This window comes from Dermacentor variabilis, unplaced genomic scaffold (assembly GCF_050947875.1).
Source record: "Dermacentor variabilis isolate Ectoservices unplaced genomic scaffold, ASM5094787v1 scaffold_13, whole genome shotgun sequence".
Classification (NCBI taxonomy): Eukaryota; Metazoa; Arthropoda; class Arachnida; order Ixodida; family Ixodidae; genus Dermacentor; species Dermacentor variabilis.
This window is the reverse complement of record NW_027460291.1, coordinates 14,002,994-14,023,445: the sequence shown is the minus strand read 5'-3', so window position 1 is coordinate 14,023,445 and position 20,452 is coordinate 14,002,994. Positions and strand designations below refer to the sequence as shown.

Genomic DNA, 20,452 nt, shown 5'->3' with positions numbered 1-20,452 from the left:
TCACTGGAAACGGTAGCGAGAAGCCGATCTGGCTGCACGAACGGAGCAGCCTACTTGAAAGGCTGATTTTCCGTAGCGAAGCAAAGCGAGTCGCGCGAATTAAACAGTTTACTGGAAACAGTAGCGCAAAGCAAAGCTGGCCGCGCGGAAAGAAGAGCCTACTTGAAAGGCAGATACAACATGATTTTCAACAGCGCAAGGAAAATCGAGCCGCGGTCCGAGCAGTTTACCCGAAACAGTATCGCAAAGCAAAGCTTCCTGCCTGAACCGAAGAGCTCACTTGAAAACTAGGTACTACAAGATTTTCTACATCGCGAAGCAAAGCGAGGCACGCGAACCGTTCACTGGGAACGGTACCGAAAAGCAGATCTGGCCGCACGAATGGACCACCCTTTTTTAAAGGCTGATTTTTCGTAGCGAAGGAAAGCGATCAGCGCGAATTGAACAGTTTACTGGAAACAGTAGCACAAATTTGAGCTGGCCACGCGAAAGCAAGAGCCTACTTGAAAGGTAGATACAACGTGATTTTCAACAGCGCAATGAAAATCGAGCCGCCGACCGAACAGTTTACTGGAAACAGTAGCGCAAAGCCAAGGATGCTGCCTAAAACGAAGAGCTCACTTGAAAAGTAGGTACTACGTGATTTTCTTCAGCGCGAATCCAAGCGAGCCACACGAACCGCTCACTAGAAACGGTATCGAAAAGCAGATCTGGCCACACGAACGGAGCAGCCTACTTGAAAGGCTGATTTTCTGTAGCGAAACGAAGGGAGCGGCGCGAACTGACCAAATTACTAGAAACAGCAGCGCAAAGCAGAGCTGGCCGCGCGATAGGAAGAGCCTACTTGAAAGGTAGATACTATGTGATTTTCAAGAGCGCGAAGAAAATGGAGCCGCGGACCGAACAGCTCACTTGAAACAGCATCGCAAAGCAAAGCTTGCTGCCCGAACCGAAGAGCTCTCTTGAAAACTAGGTACTACGTGATTTTCTATAACGAGAAGGAAAGCTAGCCACGCGAACCATTCACTGGAAACTGTAGCGAAAAGCAGATCTGGCCGCACGAACGGACCAGCCTGTTTGAAAGGGTGATTTTCCGTAGCGAAGCAAAGCTAGCTGTGCGAATTGAACAGTTTACTGGAAACAGTAGCGCAAAGCAGAGCTGGCCGCGCGAAAGCAGGAGCCTACTTGAAAAGTAGATACTACATAATTTTCAACAGCGCGAAGAAAATCGAGCCGCTGACCGAACTGCTTACTGGAAAGAGTAGCCCGCAGGAAAGCTTGCTGCCCGAACCGAAGAGCTCAATTGAAAACTAGGAACTACTTGATTTTCTACCGCGCGAAGCAAAGCCAGCCACGCGAACCGCTCACTGGAAACTGTAGCGAAAAGCAGATCTGGCCACACGAACGGACCAGCCTACTTGAAAGGCTGATTTTCCGTAGCGAAACGAAGCGAGCGGCGCCAACTGAATAAATTAGTGGAAACAGTAGCGCAAAGCAAAGCTGGCCGCGCGAAAGGAAGACCCTACTTGAAAGGTAGATACTACGTGATTTTCGAGATTGCGAAGAAAATCGAGCCGCGGACCGAACAGTTTACTGGAAACAGTGGCGCAAAGCAAATGATGCTGCCTGAACCGAAGAGCTCACTCAAAAACTAGGTACTATGTGATTTTCTACAGTGCGAAGCAAAGCGAGCCACGCGAACATTTCACTGGAAACGGTAGCGAAAAGCAGATCTGGCCGCACGAATGGACCAGCGTACTTGAAAGGCTGATTTTCCGTAGCGAAGCAAAGCCATCCGCGCGAATTGAACAGTGTACTGGAAACAGTACACTATTAAAATTTTCACACCCTTATGGGTGTAATGCGGGTGTATTTATTTTTTCACCCTTGTTAACACCCTTGAAACACCCTTTTTAACAGAAAAGGGTGTTCAACAAGAAAACACCCTTGAAACACCCCAGTCTTTCTAATTTACACCCTAATTATAAGGGAGGAAGGGAACAAGCTTACAGTATATGATAAATCAACATTGCCAGTTAACGCGTTGAATTGGTTATACATGAAACGCGCGCTACCTGCGCTTGAATCAGGTAGCTGGAATGATTCAATCGGGGCATCTAGGCAGCAGCGTACAGACTCCGAACAGCCGTCAAATATGAAGTTTCCCACGAATGTTGACATCGAATGGATGACACTAACGTGCAGACTTTGCATAGCCAGGTATCTGCAAAAGGCTTCATGTGATCAATGGCAAAATATTTACCATGCTATCACTGAATACTTAAAGGTGTGCAACCAGTTAGACTGGGAATGGTTAGGAGCGAGGGCTAACGGTAAATAGCTCACCAACTTACGGTTTGTACATGACATTGGCAAACTCAGCAACGCTGCAGACTATTTGCAACAAACGCTTGAGGACCTTGGCGAAGAATGTGTAAGAGTCTGATTGAAAGTTAGTATGCAGAAGAGAAAACTAATGTTCCGCAGCCTGGCGAGGGAACGAATGTCATGGTCGGCAGTCAGCCTCTAGAACCTGCGCAGAAATGCCGTTATTGAGGTTAATTACTCGCAGGGGCCTCTAATCAATGAAATTTAACAAAAATAAAAATTAGCTGGACAGCTTACGGCAGGCATTACTAAATCATGACAAGGGAGCTTAATGCTAATCATTGCTTTCTACCGCTACTAACGTATGGGGTCGAAACTTGGAAGCTACCAAAGAAGCTTGGGAATTCGTTGAGGACCGTGCAACGACGATGGAATGAAAAATATTAGGCACGACGATAATAGACTGGAAGACAGCGATGTCGATTAGAGAGCGAACGGGGATAGCTGATATTCTGGTTGACATAAAGATGAAGAAGTCGTGCTGGGCAGACATTGCAATGCGTAAGAGAAAGAACTGCTGGTCTATTGGAGTTGCAGAATGGGTGCTAAGGGAAGGGAAGCACAGTCAAGGACGGCAGAGAATAATGTGGACGTGATGGAATTAGGAAACTTGAAGACATGTGGAACCAGTTAGCACAAGACAGGGGTATTGGAGATCGCTGGAGAAACTTTCGTCCTGCGATGGACATCAAAATAAGCTGATGATGAAGATGATGTGACGACATCCATGCCAGCTTCGCGGCTTGTCAGTCATGTTATGCCATTTATGCGTGTCATGCACGTTCTGATAGCTCGATTTGCGTCGATTGCGGGAGGCGGGGGGCGAGTAGCGGCGTAGCCAAGTGGGGCACGCCGGGCACTTGTGACGCTCACTAACAGTAAATTTTTTGCTGCTATGGCAACGGCCCCGCTTCTTCCCCCTCCACGGTCAATTGGGACGCCCCCCCCCCCCATCACACGAAAAATTTTCTGGCTACGCCACTGTGGGGTGGGGGGGTGTAAGATTGCTCTAGACCCCTCCCCCTAACTTGTCAACGGAAAAGGGGGAGGGCAGCTGCCGCCGGGCCGCATACCTTAGGCAGCCATATACCGGCTGCATTTCCTTTTGGACGTGAATGCTGCTCTCATGTCATTAAACAGTAGGATTCATGGCGGTTCGAGGCGCATGCAACAATAAAAAAAAGCACATACAGCCATCAGCAAGTCTTAGCTTGAACAGATATTTCGGAGCTGGGCAAGACTCTCATAAAAAGAAAAGCTTGGCACCCGTCTTACATGCATTGTCAACTCTGGATCACCGCTGACTGCACATTTCCGATAAAAAAATAACACAGGAACTCCTCTGGTATTTGTCTGAGTATGCGTAAGCATTGTGACTCTTTCTCATCTACACGCAGTCCATGTCGTCATCAATGTTATGAGACTTGATCCGACGAGTATAAGCGACAGCGCTGCGGCGACACGAACTGCTGTGGTCGGCGGTACCAAGTGAATGGCGCAAGCAATGTACTGCAATGTGGACAGAGTGTGCCCACTGCTGAAAACTTCACGCGCTGCGTTCTCACCGTTTACTTCGCTTCGAAAACAGACGCGCGTACACCTATCTTGAAAGTGATTCGCGAAAAGCGCATAGTGCGGCATGAGCTGAGAGCTTCGTGAGCGCTGTGTTCTTGCCGCTTCGGTCGCGTTGAAGCGAGAGCTAGCACGAAGGTGAATTCACTTGCTGCTGCGGGTTCTATTTTGAAAGATATCGTGCGGTACGGACTGACGGACGGGTGGTTTTTCTTGTTGGGTAGGTATAGAAATGCTTACGTTAATAAAAAATCGCAGGGTTCGCGGATGTCGCGATAACAACCAACTCCAACCTACTCCCCCGCCCCCCGCTGAGCGATGCCGTCTTGATCGCCCCCTCCCCTCCCCGGGAAAAGGGACACTACGCCTCTATATCAGTTGAAGAAACGATGATGAAACGTTAACAACGACAAGAACGGCATTTTCTAACGCGTTCTCTTATGGCCTCCGAGATTCGCGCGCGATGCTGGCGCGCGTGAACCTGGGAGGCCATATTTGGCTGCTTAATAGCATAAAAAGACAAAAAGATAATACCAAACGACACAGTCAAAAATGTAAACAAAGAACTGATCTTAGCTATACTGTTTGGGGAAAAGAAATAAAAAATTAGACAGCCGCAACACACGCCACTAAAGCCACCACCGCCGGCATAACGCGGAACCAACAGTTGGCAACATTCATTCGCGCTTCATTGCTTCGTCTCCGCAACGAGAGCCGCCATCCTTTCGAGCCTGCCGCTGTGGCATAGTTTTGTTTTTCTGCAAGTCCGCGCATGCAGCTCTTCGGTAGATGCACGGGTGCACGGCGTCGCATTGCGACCTGCGGCATTTTCTCGTGTTCGCGCAATCGGTGTGAAACATGTCGCATGTGAAATATTTGATAGAAGTGCCTCACGTCCAAATCAAGCCGCCGTACGGGTGTATGGCGGTGTGCCCCGTTCTCGGAAGCGTCGACGGGTTTCCGGCATGCGGATTTCAGGTACGTGCAAATGCGTTTCGCCCTCCTATTGAGCTCCGGAGCAAAGCGTGCAATATTTCATGTGAAAGATGCAGTGCCTGTCATCATGGTGTGAATTTAGAGCGGCAAACGAGAACTGTGGCACTTAGCGCACACCGCGGCTGCTAAGTCAGCGTGGAAATTGTTTTACGTCACCGTAATATGTTGCTGTCAGTCTAATCTGCGGCTTGTGGACAGCTAGCCCATGGACTTTTGCTTGTGGCAGCGATAGGTATGTAAATGGAAGCGCTAATAATTTTCGAGAGCAGACAGTTGTTTCGCTCGATGTTTGGTCGTGTTCATGGCGTTATGAAGGCTAGAAAACTGGCTTGGTCGTGCTTAGTTCTAACTCCAAGAGGCGTAACGTTGGCGCTGTATGTGTTTGTTTTCCGTGCCGCGAGTACCACTTTCATGCTTTTGTTGCATGAGAGTGGTAGCTGCTACATGCCGCCTGGGCAGAATACAATAAAGCAATTTCCTCACTTTGATACGTATGCAATGTGACGTAACAAAATTTCCAGCGTTTTATTCGGAGCGTAAATATCCAGTATAGCTTAGTAGGAAACTCAAATTCTATCTTAGCTTAGTAGGCGTGAAACAAGTAAAACTCGCATTCCTTCTTGAATTTTTCGCCCAAACCGCACCGCCCGCAGATGCGTCATCGGGTATTTGACAGTAGCTTCGCTACGTGAGTTGTTTTATGCGCAAATATTGCCCGGTTAAGTACCCTATTAATTTATGCCGACGCTCTTTCATCTTAAGTTTAAGCGATTACTATCCCCGAGTACCGGACGATGCCAAACTTGTCGTGAGTTGTAGCAAACTCGGGAAATTCAAAGGGGCGTGGCTGCAAGTTCCTGTTTTTACGTTTCTTGCATTCAAAGCCAACAGACACAGTATCACTGATATATTTCCATTTCTGCTGTACTGGATCAATCCAATCTGACAACTCTATTTGCTTTTAATGTTCTCCATTTACTGCCAGAAAATGCTTGAATTTCTTTCAGTATCCAAGTGACGAAATATTTCACTGACGGCCGGATGTGAAACACGCAAGATGACAAAAATGATAGCAAAATGATGAGATGTCTCTTTTATAGAGTTTGGACTCGACTTTTGGTGAGGATGTCGATCGACCTTGGGCCTGGTGACAGCACAGCCGACATGGCCAAAGTGCAGCCTATCAGTTGAGTGCCCCCGAATGGACCACCAACATCGAAAAATGAAGCAGAGACAGTCAGGGGCAATTTTTACTTTGGAACAGAATACTGACAGCAGCCTCTTTATTTAAGAACTAAATAACATATTTACAAACCAATCATTTCTCTTTGTGCAGCTTACACAAAATTGTTTTTTGCTTGTTATACAGATCTTCAGAAAGCAGTTCTTCTGAACCCTTTTTGCATGCACAAATAAATAAAGAGGAGTGCACTTTCTGAAGAAATTGATGCACTGAAATGTGCGTTCGATACACGCAGAGATGCAAAATAACCAACAACTTTAAAGCGGTAAAAAAAACAGGTTTGAAAGATGTTCTAACATCCTAACCCGCCTTGGCATACGGAACTGAACATAACAGCAACAGAGGTGCATGTAGAGAAGTGTTTGTAATTGTTTGCAAGATATAGACATTGTCTAAGAAATTGTTTTTATTTACTCGGAGCTTCTTGGTGTCATGGCAGTGCAGTAAATGCTCAAGATGATGTCCTGCTCCTAATAAAGCACCTTTAGATTTTAAAATTAAATTAAGGGCTTTTACATTCCAAAGTTACAACCTGAAGTTTTGGGAACCTGGCCTTCTTTAATGTGCACCTGAATCTTAGTGCCCATAAGCGTTATTGCATTTTACCTCCATTGGAGGGTAGCTGCCATGGCCTAGATTGAAGCTGTGACCAGCATGACTGAGCAGCATGGCATCATAGCAACTGGACTATAACACCAGGTCAGGATGGGAAATACTACTTAGAACTACCAACTTCTTGGCTCACAAGCACTTTGCACTAAGTTAAAGGAGTATGCAGTACTGACAGCGACCGCTTATGTACCAATTTCTTTTTAGAGTGTAGACTCCATTATTAGAGTGCGAAGCTTCAAGTAGTCAAAAGCAGCCTAAATTACAGAACCAGCTCATGTATACACGCATCATGTATAGCTGGATTTGGACTTGAAAGTGGAGTCAATTCTTGTCGCTGAAAATGGAGGTGGCAGTCACATTTCATACATTTTGCCTAAAACATAGTCAATAATTAATAAATTTCTAAAATATCCTTTTCAAAAAGTTTTTTTCAAGCATGAAAGGAGGAGCCAAATGGTGTTCAGGTGCACGAGTGGTTAGTTGCGCGGCACTTCTTGCGTGCATTCACAGGCTTCTTTCAAGCTTGAAAAAAAAAATTGTATTGGAGCGATTGAGCAGTAGAAAGCTGGATTGGGAATTTTTTAGTATGCTCTACAATTTTCGCACTGACACTTTTGCTTTGAATATAATATTTGAGCAGTTAAGTAATCGTTAATAACTAATTACCTAATTAGGAAAAACGCAAAAATTGGTTTCACTTGCTCAAAACGATGGCAAACGACATTACCTTGGTTCTGTCCAGCTACGTGGCACTTGTACATATTTAAAGCTTGCACAAGTCACAGACCACCTGGTACTTACAAGGCATATATAGAAGCGGCTAAGTTGTGTGAGCCAGACGTGTAGCGTAATCATGAGAAAGAGCCATGTTTCTTTGACTTAAGGGCATGTTAAGATTTACATGCTCGACACCTTGTATCAGTGTGTTCTAGGCCTGTTCGTAGTTTAGCTGCCACATAAACAATATTTCTCCACGTGTAAGCTCATATGCATCTTTCAAGTATATTGCCTAGTGTGTCCAAAAAAACCATCCTCGCGCTTCCTTCATTATGTCTTCATCTGTTGCTGTGCTAAATTTTTAACATGCAACTGTACAAATTTTCATCTAGTTTTCATATTTCCTCGTTGTTTGATGGCTTTATTTCTGAAAAAGTTGCTTTCTTTAAACCCTGTTGCACACAGCAGTACACAGCATTTCTGTCTAAAGTGGGATTTTTTTTTCAGATTGACATTAATACACCTTGCCTAAGCAATCTAAGGCATTCTACATAACACGGCCCTGCAATAATGTTTTATATTGCATTCCAGCATCATGCAAAAGCTATTTACTTACCAGATGAGAATATGTATAAGTGTTGGAAGTAACAACTGGAAGAAGCCAGCAGATAATGAGGCCAAGGAAAGCATACAGGAACATGTAAGTTTTTTATATGAAGTATAGAAATGATAAATTCAAGGGAAATGAAAGTGTATGAAAAGACATCCACCTGTGGGTGGGGAACGGACCCATAACGTTCACATTACGCATGTGATATACTAACTACTGTGGTACTACGGCCGCGTTCGAGCGTCGACAATCTGAGGGGCCATTGTGGATGGTTGAATGCTGCCTTGGTAGCACAGTGGTTAGTGCATCGCATGCCTAATGCAAAGGCTGTAGGTTGGTTCTCCCCCCATGGCTGGTTTTTTTGACAATTTTAATTTCCCTTTATCATTTCTACATTTAAATAAAAAATTACAAATAAGTTTCCACGGGCCTTCCCTGGCATCTTCCAGCTGTGATTAAGAAAAATTTTGACCCACAGTATCCTTTCTTCTCGTTTGCAAGAATAGGAGCTTCATTTCAAGAATAACGAATTCATCTTGTACAGCATCTGAATGTGGTCTCAATCTTATCACAGCATGTGCATTACTAAGTGAAGTTTTTGTTAAGATGATGATATAGCATGGGACCTAATTAGTAGCCTTTGTGTATAGAGGTATGATTAGTCTAATAAATACGAGGATTTCAAGAAACACTTCTAACACCTCCTGAACTAGTTGAGAAAGTGCAGGTTAATCGAGTGGAGATTATATAGTAATCGAAGTTGAGTGATTCTGCATTACATTCACGAAATATACTTCATGATACCTTTCCATTTATTTGTTCAGTTATTAAGAATCCCTTTTGCATTGTTGGACAAAACTACAGAATGCCAACATATTTGCTAGCATTCACTGGTAGAAAACATGTCAAAACTTGTTCTAGTTTCTGGATTGCCGCTTTACCCGTAAAACCCCAAGTTAATTCCACAAAAATGTACCAAATTCTCCAAATTTTTATGTACTCATCTTTTCGCTGTCATTCTCATTCTAAAATATATTACTTCATTGGTCTCTGGCTAGAAATAACACAAAAATAAAAGCTGCTCTTGAGCGCAGCTTTCCCTCAGTGCCGACTGTAACTCATCTTTGACAGTCACAGCAGCATAACATCGGGCAGAAAGAGTGCGACTCGTTATTGGCGATATTGGCACTACCTCCAGTCACTAGGACAGCTCGGGATCAAGGGTTAAAGGTTGCGACTTCGTTGCGGCCCAGTTTTAATTCTGCAGCTGTTACACTTGGGGGGGGGGGTGTAGCGTGTGTATGTACGTGTGCATGCCTTAAAATGACTTCATGGTAAAGCAAAGCAACTGTAGTACAGCGAGGCATCAGTCCTCATTATATATTTGCTTTGTTAAGATGCGCTAAGTTTATTTTTTTGCAGTATAGACTTGGCGCTCTTTGGCCAAAGATGCCCTTAGGCTACTAAAACCTATTCATTAATTAGCTTCTTGCAGTAGCATGTGCTTATTCTTTTTTTCAGGATCGGTGTGCCAATTTTAATTTGTTTTTCTTGAACTGTGCAATTGCCATTCACAGGACGGCATGTCATCTGAGGTGTTCCTTGTGACGTCAGCCTGCAGATAAAACACGAGCACACTTCTTTGGCTGTCATCCCGCACTTATTACAAAAGTCATGTGACTAGCGCTTCTGTATATATTGCACATCATCGGAATAAACGGGGGTCCCTTTATCACCGCCCTATGATGCGTGTCTGACATGGTGTCAGAAGTGGGATGGGCCGCTCTCGAAATAGACCGTCAGGGGCGTATGCGGTCCGACAGAGCGGAGCAGTAGCTTGCAAGTGGTGCAAGTCTTCACGGAAGGCACGGCAGCAACGAGCGTCCAGCAACGAGCAACAATGGCTGGGATAAAGCCTCCGCAGCCATTTGATTTCCACAACGCAGCAGACTGGCCCTCTTGGATTGAGGAATTCGAAGACTACAGCTTCGCATCCGGTCTCAGCGAGAAAACGGAAGAAATTCAAGTAAGAACCCTTCTTTACACAATGGGCCGGAAGGCAAGAGAGATTCTTCGCTCGTTAGCGGTAAAAGACGAAGACCTGAAGACTTTCAAGGTCTTAAAGGCAAAGTTTGAAGCCTGTTTCGTTCACACGAAGAACACAGTGTATGAGAGCGCCCGTTTTAACAGACGTCGTCAACAGCCAGGGGAAACTGTAGACGAATTTGCAACCGACCTCCACAAGTTAGCAGAACGATGCGACTTCGATAACATGAAGGACCGTTTAATAAGGGATCGCTTTGTAGTTGGCCTTCTAGACGAAGCGCTGTCGGAAGAGCTTCAAATGGACCCTAAGCTAACATTGGCCACCGCATTAGCAAGGGCCCGAACAAGCGAAACGATAAAGCAGCAGCAAGCAGACTTGAAACAGCGGGAAGGTACGAGCGCCGAAACATATGTTGCAGTGGTAAAGAACAAGAAAACAGAACAGAAGAGAGAATGGAATGCTACACTTGCGCGTCGCAAGAAGACCGCTTCTGTAAAAAGCTGCACTTATGGCGCAGGTTCGATGCACCCGCGAACTAGTTGCCCAGCGAAGCAGCAAAAATGCTTTTACTGCCAGAAGCTAGGGCATTTCGAAAAGGCTTGTCGAATTAAAAACAGAGAAAGAAAACTTGACGGGGTAACGGCACCGGGCTGCCCAGATAACGGCTGCCCAGATAACGAGCGCCAATTCCTCAGCACAGTTACACCGCAACAAAGCAAGTTGTCTGCGCACTTCGTGACGGTACAGATAAACGGCCATGAAGTAAAAATGAAAGTCGATACTGAAGCAGAAGTCACGGTCGTGGGGGAAAATTTCCCAGGAATGCCAAGCTATCTTGAGAACGCAGGAAATCTAAGGGGACCAAGTGACGCAAGCATTGACACGTGCGGAAAGTTTCAAGCCGAAATCGCATGGAAGGACAATCGTTGCGAGCAGACAGTTTATGTCGTAAAAAACTTGCACATGCCTTTACTAGGGCTACCTGCAATAAATGCCCTTGGGGTAGTTCGATTTTTAGACGAACTAGAAACGTCCGACGAGGTCGCGAGACAGTACCCAGGGCTATTTCAGGGAATCGAATCTATAGTAGGAGAGCACACGATACGGTTGGCAGAAAATGCAATCCCCTACGCAGTGCCAACCGCGCGCAGGATTCCTATCCCGATGAAGCAAGCGGTTGAGGAGGAACTTGACAGGCTTGAGCGGGAAGGCATGATTAGGAAGGTCGAGGATCCGATGGAATGGTGTGCGCCAATTGTGCCGGTTTTGAAGCCATCCGGCTCAGTCAGGATTTGCGTCGACCTGACTCAACTAAATAACTTCGTAAGAAGAGAGCGCCTCCAATTGGCAACCGTAGAGCAGATCATGGGAAGCTTTCAGGAAGCCTCTGTGTTCTCGAAACTAGACGCAAGCTCAGGATTTTACCAAATCCAACTTGCGGAGTCGTGCCAAACACTCACCACTTTCATAACACCATACGGCAGGTACTGCTATCGCAGACTACCGTTTGGTATAACCTCGGCACCAGAAGTTTTTCAGAGGAAGTTCACGCAAGTCTTGGAAGGATTAGACGGTGTTTTGATCTACATGGACGATATTCTTGTGTTCGGCGCAAATAAGTCAGAGCACGACTCTCGCTTACACAAGGTGCTCGGAAGACTACAGCGGGAAGGAGTGACGCTGAACAAAGAAAAATGCTGTTTTTCAGTGCAAGAAGTATCCTTCCTTGGCATGATATTTGGCGCTGGTGGCGTGCGGCCGCATCCTGAAAAAGTGCGGGCCATCACAGAATTTCCGAGGCCGCAGAACGTAACGGAAGTTCGCTCTCTTCTGGGAATGATGAACCATCTTGCTAGGTTTCTTCCAGATGCAGCGTCTATGAGCGCGCCTCTACGCAGCCTTCTGTGCAAGGACAATGAGTGGTCGTGGGGACCGCTACAGGAACAAGCGTTTTGCAAAATCAAGGAAACCATCAGCTCGGACAGGTGCCTCGTCATGTACCACCCTCTCTACGAGACAATAGTCTCGGCTGATGCTTCATCGTATGGTCTTGGTGCTGTATTTCAGATCCAACCATCCGGGGAACGACGACCGGTTGCTTATACCTCGAGATCGCTGACAAAGACGGAACAAAAATATTCTCAAATAGAGAAGGAGGCGTTAGCTCTGACGGGGGCAGCTGAACGTTTCGACGAATTTTTAAGAGGTATGAAATTTTTGTTCGAAACAGATCACAAGCCTCTACGTCCGTTGCTCGGTCGTGATCCTCTGGACGCTATGGCGCCTCGCATCCAAAGATTCAGAATGCGTTTGATGAGGTACTGCTTCACACTAACGCACGTTCCCGGCAAAAGCATTGCGACAGCCGACACCTTATCAAGAGTACGAGCGAACGCTACTAACCATACTCTAGGCGCCTTGACAGACTCAGACGTATCTGCTTTCGTCGATGGAATCGTTCAGGGCCTACCGGCTACAGAAAGCATGCTTAATCTCATACGAGCTGAGCAACAAAAAGACCAGGAATGCTTGTCATTGCTGAAAGCCTGCCAACACGGGTGGCCAAGAAAAGAAAGGCTCCCAGACGCTTTGAGGCAATTTTGGCCCGTCCGTGCTGACATTTCAGTTTGCAAGAACCTGTTGCTGAAAGATGCTCGCATTATTGTTCCGCGAAGTCTGCGGAAGGAAATGATCGAACGACTACATGAAGGGCACCAAGGTATCGTTCGCTGCAGAGCAAAAGCAAAGGAATCTGTTTGGTGGCCGGGGCTCAGGAAAGAGATAGCAAAAGCTGTAGCTGATTGCCATGTGTGTGCGAGTGAATGTGTTCAGTTCGCGGAACCAATGATTCCCTCGGAAACGACAGAGCTACCATGGCAAAAAGTCGGCGTGGACTTATTTGAAATAAAAAGCGCCGTGTATTTTGTTGTTGTGGATGATCATTCCAGATATCCAGAGCTGGCCTTGCTGAAAGGTGATACGTCATCAGAAGCGGTTATCAGCCATCTGAAGAGCATCTTCGCCAGGCACGGCATCCCAAACACCGTGGTATCCGATAACGGACCACAATTTGTCTCGTTTGCTTTCAAGCATTTTTCAAGCGTGTACGGGTTCAAGCACGTCACAACTAGCGCGCTCTTCCCGCAAGCCAACAGCGAAGCTGAGCGCATGGTAAGAACGATAAAGCTACTTTTGAAGAAAGCAGAGGACCCCTACATTTCTTTGCTGAACTACCGGAACTCGCCGGGTCCCACAGGTTACAGTCCAGCACAACTTTTGATGAGCCGTCGATTGCGCTCAAGAATACCTTGCGTTCAACCTCTGCTAAAACCCTGTGTCGTTAGCTCTTCGTGGCAGAAAATGGATGAGGAATACAGAAACAGGCAGAAAAGATACTTTGACAAGCGTCATGCTGCCAGGTCTTTGCCCAGACTTTCTGCAGGAAATCGAGTGTGGCTGAAAGACAACGGTGCTCCCGGAACTATCCTGCGGCCGTCCCAAACGCCAAGGTCCTACTGGGTGGGGACCGATAAAGGCGCCGTTCACCGGAACAGACGCCATCTCCTCCTACTGCCAGAGACGGGAGACGATGACAGTGTTCCATCGGCGGTTCAGCGGGATCACCATCAAGAAGAGATCGACGTAACACCGAAGCCACAAGTTCCCGAACTGCCCGCCAAATTACCGGCTACAACGCCAGGGAAGTATGCCGGTGTGCAGCAGCCGTCGGATGGTCACGCCAGCGATACCACCGGACATCGTAGAACCACCCGCTGCGGTCGCATAATCAAGACGCCGAAACGACTTGGAGTTAATGATTAACTATGAACTGTGTTGTTGAGTTATTGTGAATGTACTTAGCTTGCAAAAAGGGAAAGATGTGACGTCAGCCTGCAGATAAAACACGAGCACACTTCTTTGGCTGTCATCCCGCACTTATCACAAAAGTCATGTGACTAGTGCTTCTGTATATATTGCACATCATCGGAATAAACGGGGGTCCCTTTATCACCGCCCTACGATGCGTGTCTGACATTCCTTTTTCAATCAAGAATGTTGAGGTTGTCTTTCTGAAACTCGATTTCTTGCCTCAAACGAGCTTTACAAACTGACCAAGCTGATAATTCTACCTGCTTATATGTGAAGTATGTTGCGTTTATGAACCCTCATAATTAATGACACATAGTACAAAATTTTATGTGTTAAAACAATTTCATGAAATTTTTCATGTTTCTTGCGTTCGTGTTGACTTCTCTGCTCTTGTGTCCGGTCTGCACGCCTCACCTCTTTTTTTTTACATATTAAATATCGTCTAAACTTAACCATGCTTTTTTTGCCACAATGCAGGGAAAAAAGTTCCGGTAACACCATGCGTTCAGTATGGTGGCCCAGACGTGTATGCAAGCGACCTCCTTCATGTTGACCAAGAACTACTCTTCAGTGTCTCGCAGACTTCCATGCGAAGCCCTCAACATTCTCATCTCAGTGGAATAGCAGCTCGTGTATCAGCGTGTTCATCACCAAGACTGCCAGTTGTAAAGCTTCTGAACCCGTTTAAGAAAGCTTAGTGATTTTTTTATTTAGTTTTCACAGTTTGCCGTAGAATCTTACCATTTTTAATTTTTCTAAGATTTTTACCTGGTACAATGCGGTGCAATAACTTTAAATCAGTGTAATGTATTTAGGTGATGTTCACTCTAATGCCTATCTGGTTTTGTTAGTGTTTAAGAAATTTGAATGTCTGATGAGGTAACAGCATTTGAATTTGTCATCGTGGCTCGTTTCAATGAGCTCCTAGGAAATAAGACAAAACTTATCAAACGCCAGTTGTAGCATTTTTGTTTTCATGACAATATACACGTTTCAAAAGGTGGAAAGTGGGGAAGAAAGCCTCAAGAACATAATCATCCTAGGATTGCCATGTACTTACAGCTCTGCAATGACTAATGCCTCAGACATCTTGGGAGCACATTATTCGCAATACCTGCAGGTATATTTGATAAGAAAATACCTTGCACCCAGATTTGCGACACAGTCGATGGCTGATGGCTTTTTTTGTCGTCTTTATGTTACTACTATGTATCATTATTCTTTCAGATGTAAATGACACTACAGGCACTGAAGTATCAAATGGCACTTGCATTTCAGGGGACAAAGTGCACAGCATGCCTGTCACAAAATGTGTTCTAGGGGCTACCTTGCCTCTATAGGTAAATGAACATCAGATGCTCTGTGTACAGTGCAATCGGTGTACTTGTCTGGAGTGCTTGAAAGATGTGCTACGGGCTGTACTGGCACTGTCTGAAGATAATGCATGGCTCTAGAAAGCCTGCAGCTGAGCATCTGCCACCGTACTGAAGGAACTGTCCTAATTTATTTTGTTGATGTGGTTGAAATTTGGGAGCTGCAATGAATAGTTCTGAATGTGGCAGTGCTGTCCAACTAGAGCAAAAATTACACACCTCGACTCACACAATGCACTCTGTAGGTTTTGCTACGTGGTATCTGTGTTTGCTGCCTGACCTTATGGCACCTTTAGGAGCAGTCGCAAGTGATTGCAGCTGCTGAGGCTTTATCAACTGGCAAGGTGAAAAAAGAATGCTGTGCCACCAGTGTGGCTGCACACTCCGAGATGCAAGCTATCTTGAACCAGGTGTTCGATAGACAGTACCTGTGCAGCCAAAACATGGTGTTTGAGCCCTATAGGCAACTGCGTTCACAAATGCCCACAAGTGTGCTGTCACAACAAAAAGTTGAGAACAAGCAGCATTTTTACCGGTGTTCAAAACATTAGTGCAAGTCATTCTTTCACCAAGGCTGGTAATCATGCATAGGTAATGAGAACAGGGGATTTGTGACACATAAGGGGTCATGTATCAAATTTCATTAGATCAGTAACCTATGAGATGGAATTATAAAAAGTATGCCTTTTATTCCTCAGTGGTCTCTTGGAGAGATGACCATTTCCAGCAGTATAGTTTTGACTTTTTATGTCTAGATTTGCTGTGCACATTGCAACTATAACAGTCAGTGCTCTGTCCTGCTCAGTTTTTTATGCTGTCTTTGTGATATTTGCAATGTTTTGCAGTTCAGCTGAGCGAAGTATATATCTTTACTTTTACTAGTTTTCATGTTTAACTTTTGTAGTGCTCACTAGTGATTGCTAGCCATGTTTTGTTCACATATGCTCTTGGATTGTTGCGCGAAGTGACACGGACACAGACTACAAGCAGACAGGATGAGCGCTAACTCTTAACTAAATTTTCATTGAAACGAAGAACATATATATATATATATATATATATATATATATATATATAGGGGAATGCAAAAAACCACAGCATAAGAACATGACAAGGTATGAAGACATCAGTTAAACATATCAGGAAGTAGGGAAGTCAAAAATGGACAACAAAAAAGGCTACTTCAGATTAAGACACGTGTTGTGAAGATGCTGAAATTCGCATTCTAACAGAGACAAAGATGCCTGGCTAACGCAAGTCTCTTCTAACCTTTTAATGTGGAATGCCTCGATTATTTCCCGTGTGGTTTGGCATTTGTGTCTCGAAAGAATTTTTGTGTCTTCGAACAAAGGTTTACAACCGCAATTGAAACAATGTGACGCTATATGTGAAGCATTAGGGTTGTAAATAAATGTTTGTGTTCTTTTAGTCGAATCTTAATGCACCTGCCGCTCTGTCCAATTTAAGTCTTCCCGCATTTGAGAGGAATCTGATAAACTATACCAGTGTTGCCAGGCACAGAAAGGGACACATGTCTAACACCGCAATCATCTTTTCTTTTTTGCCACCCTGTTCAAGTTTCCTATTTATGATAGGGCACATGATAGACAACTTGCGGGGCCGAGAAAACTTTATCCACGTCATATTTATTGACCACATTCCCTAAACCATGGGATAATCTTTATACATAGGGCGCCACAGCAAACCTTATTTTTCTGTTTTTCTTGTTTCTTAGCGGGGCCTTGTATCCATTTTAAAAGGTTTTCGCAGGTTAGTGATCATAAATGCACAGGATAACTAGCCTTCTCGATCCTATCTATTTGTTGTGAAAAACTTTGTTTCATATTGTGTGGACATGACTTAGTAATGGCAAACTTAAAAGCGGAGTAAGCTAGTCATGTCCACACAATATGAAACAGTTTTTCACAACAAATAGGCTCGAGAAGGCTAGTTATCCTGTGCATTTATTATCACTAACCTGCGAAAAGCTTTTAAAATAGATAAAAAGCCCCGCTAAAAAAAAAGAAAAAAAGAAAACTGGTTTGCTATGGTGCCCTATGTACATAGATTATCCCATGGTTTCGGGAACGGGGCCAATAGATATGACGTGGATAGAGTTTTCTAGGCCACGCAAGTTGTCTAAAATGTGCCCTATGATAAATACGAAACTTGAACAGGGTGGCAAAAAAGAAAAGATGATTGCGGCATTAGACATGTGTCCTTTTTTGTGCCTTGTAACACTGGTATAGTGTATCAGATTCCTCTCAAGTGCGGGAAGACTTACATTGGACGGAGCGGCAGGTGCATTAATATTCGACCAGAAGAACACAAACATTTACTTAACAACCCTAATGCTTCACACCTAGCGTCACATTGTTTGAATTGCGGTTGTAAACCTTTATTTGAAGACACAAAATTCAAGACACAAATGGCAAACCACACAGGAAATAATCGAGGCATTCCACATTAAAAGATTAGGAGAGACTTGCGTTGGCCAAGCATCTTCGTCTCTGTTAGAATGCGAATTTCAGTATCTTCACAACACGTGTGTTAATCTGAAGTAGTGTCTTTTTGTTGTTTCCTTTTTTGACTTCCCTACGTCCTGATATGTTTAACTGATGTCTTCATACCTTTTCATGTTCTTACGCTACGGTTCTTTTGCAATCACCCATATATATGTGTTTTCCGTTTGAATAAGAATATTTTGAGAGTTAGCGCTCATGCTGTCTGCTTCTAGTCTGTGTCCGTGTCACTTCGCGCTACAATCCAAAATGGTGTTACCGTACCAAATCGCCCAACTTCCTATCCTTGTGTTCGATTAGACACACTCAGACTTGTTCTTTCTTATGTGGCCGGTTATTTTTGTGCTTTGTAATAAGATGCAGTGCTTTTCGAATGAAAATGTGATAGTTCGTAGTGAGGTTATTTCAAAAAACTTTTCTGCTTAACATTTAATTGAACAAGCCTGTGCCATTATTCGTTGTTATGTCTGTGTTGGTATGGTTTCACTCCTTATCTTCCTTTTTACTTTTAAAATGTGGTCACATTATTATGTAACCATTTCTCTTTAGTGAAATAATAAATACTTTTCTTCTGACATTTCGTCACAAATTTTACAATGATTTTGTTCAATTGGGTAACCTTAGACTAGCTGATTGTTGTTCTGGTAGCTTAACTTACAATGCCTGTGGGATATTCAGTGCAAGCACATGGTGAAAAATAAACTAAATTATTGGGTATAAGCAGGTCACTGGCAGTAAATGAAGCATACATAAATTTCAGGATATAGTGCATGCTTATATCTTAAACAGTATGCACAACTACACATGCAGTTTTGTTTGTAAATGCTGAAACATTATTCTAAGTGGAAGCGCTCTGTTGCACTTTGTTTGGCTTTCAGTGCTACCTTTAAGTCATATATGTGAAGGTACTAGTAGTAGCATCCCGTGGAGATAAATGACAACTTTGATCAATAAAGGTATAAAATATGTGCTTAAAACGGCAAAAAACTGATTGACAGACAAGCGTATGCTTCTGTAGTACTGCACTTGTTACCGTCGCCAATCCATGCATTGCTTGCGCTCTATTGCATTCAATGTGAGCTACAACAACGAGCTGTGGTGTCATTACCTCCTGGTCGAGCTGGTGTTGCTGCGAAAATTTTTGACCAAGAAACGTGGAGGTTTTTAATTATTTCTGAAATCCATGTAACATCATGCTTTTGGTTGTGTGCTGTTTCCATGGAGTGATAAGTACTGGTGCACCAAGGTGCGGGATATCCTGTGTCCTTAGTGCAGCGCGCGTTGTTATCGCGCTCTGCATCCTGCCGGCAGCGTACTATCACTGCAGAGGAAGATTACCAAAAGCATAGGGTGTGTGCATTGCTGCGATTGTGAAACTTAATTTTTTTGCCTAAAAGGGTCGCACGTTATATATGCTACCACATGACGGACCAGAAGCGCAGTATGACGACGTCTCACAGATTCTAGCTCGTACTGAACAAGGTAGTACCATAGCTAAGACTAGGCCGCATTCACAACAGCTAGTCTGTCCATGAACTACAGGGCTGTAGTGAATGCTAAAATACTTGCAGGGATAACACCCTTTTGGAAGGGTGTTGTCCATGCTACACCCATATTGAAAGGGTGGTGTCTGTGTTACGCCCATATAGAAAGGGTGTTTGTTTTACACCTATATGCAAGGTGACGTCATATTAACACCCTTCCCTTTGTGGGGTGTTAATTTACACCCCTTAGCTTGGGGTGCAGCAATACACCCAAAAGGGTGTCACACATGGGACAAGTCAGTTACACCCTTAAGGGTGTTAACACTTTTAGAGTGTAGCACAAAGCAGAGCTGGCCGCGCGAAAGGAAGAGCCTACTTGAAAGGTAGATACAACGTGATTTTCAACAGCGCAAAGAAAATTGAGCCACGGACCGAACAGTTTACTGGAAACAGTAGCGCAAAGCAAAGGATGCTGCCAGAACCGAAGAGCTCCCTTGAAATGTAAGTACTGCGTGATTTTCTACAGTGCGAAGCAAAGCGAGCCACGTGAACCGTTCACTGGAAGCGGTAGCGAAAAGCAGATCTGGCCGCACGAACCTGCCAGCCTACTTGAAAGGCTGATTTTCATTAGCGAAACAAAGCGAGTCGCGCGAATTGCACAGTTTACAGGAAACAGTAGCGCAAAGAAGAGCTGGCCGCGCGAAAGGAAGAGCCTACTTGAAAGGTAGACACTACGTGATTTTCAAGAGCGCGAAGAAAATCGAGCCGCGGACCGAACAGTTTACTGGAAAGAGTAGCGCAAAGCAAAGCTTGCTGCCCGAACCGAAGAGCTCACTTGAAAACCAGGTACTCCGTGATTTTCTATAGCGCGAAGCAAAGCGAGCCACGCGAACCGTTCACTGGAAATGGTAGCGAAAAGCAGATCTGGCCACACGAATGGACCAGCCTACTTGAAAGGCTGATTTTTCGTAGCTAAGCAAAGCGATCCCCGCGAATTGAACAGTTTACTGGAAACATT

At 44.7% G+C, this 20,452-nt stretch overlaps 1 protein-coding gene across 1 annotated transcript; it reads left to right on the top strand.

Annotated features, from left to right (window-relative positions):
• Positions 1–9,981: 9,981 nt before the first annotated feature.
• Positions 9,982–14,550, top strand: LOC142566808 (uncharacterized). The gene is made up of 3 exons (XM_075677689.1): positions 9,982–11,069; positions 13,134–13,356; positions 14,533–14,550. The coding sequence occupies exons 1-3, from the start codon at positions 10,039–10,041 to the stop codon at positions 14,548–14,550; spliced, it is 1,272 nt and encodes a 423-aa protein (XP_075533804.1). The 5' UTR covers positions 9,982–10,038.
• The last annotated feature ends 5,902 nt before the right edge of the window (positions 14,551–20,452 follow it).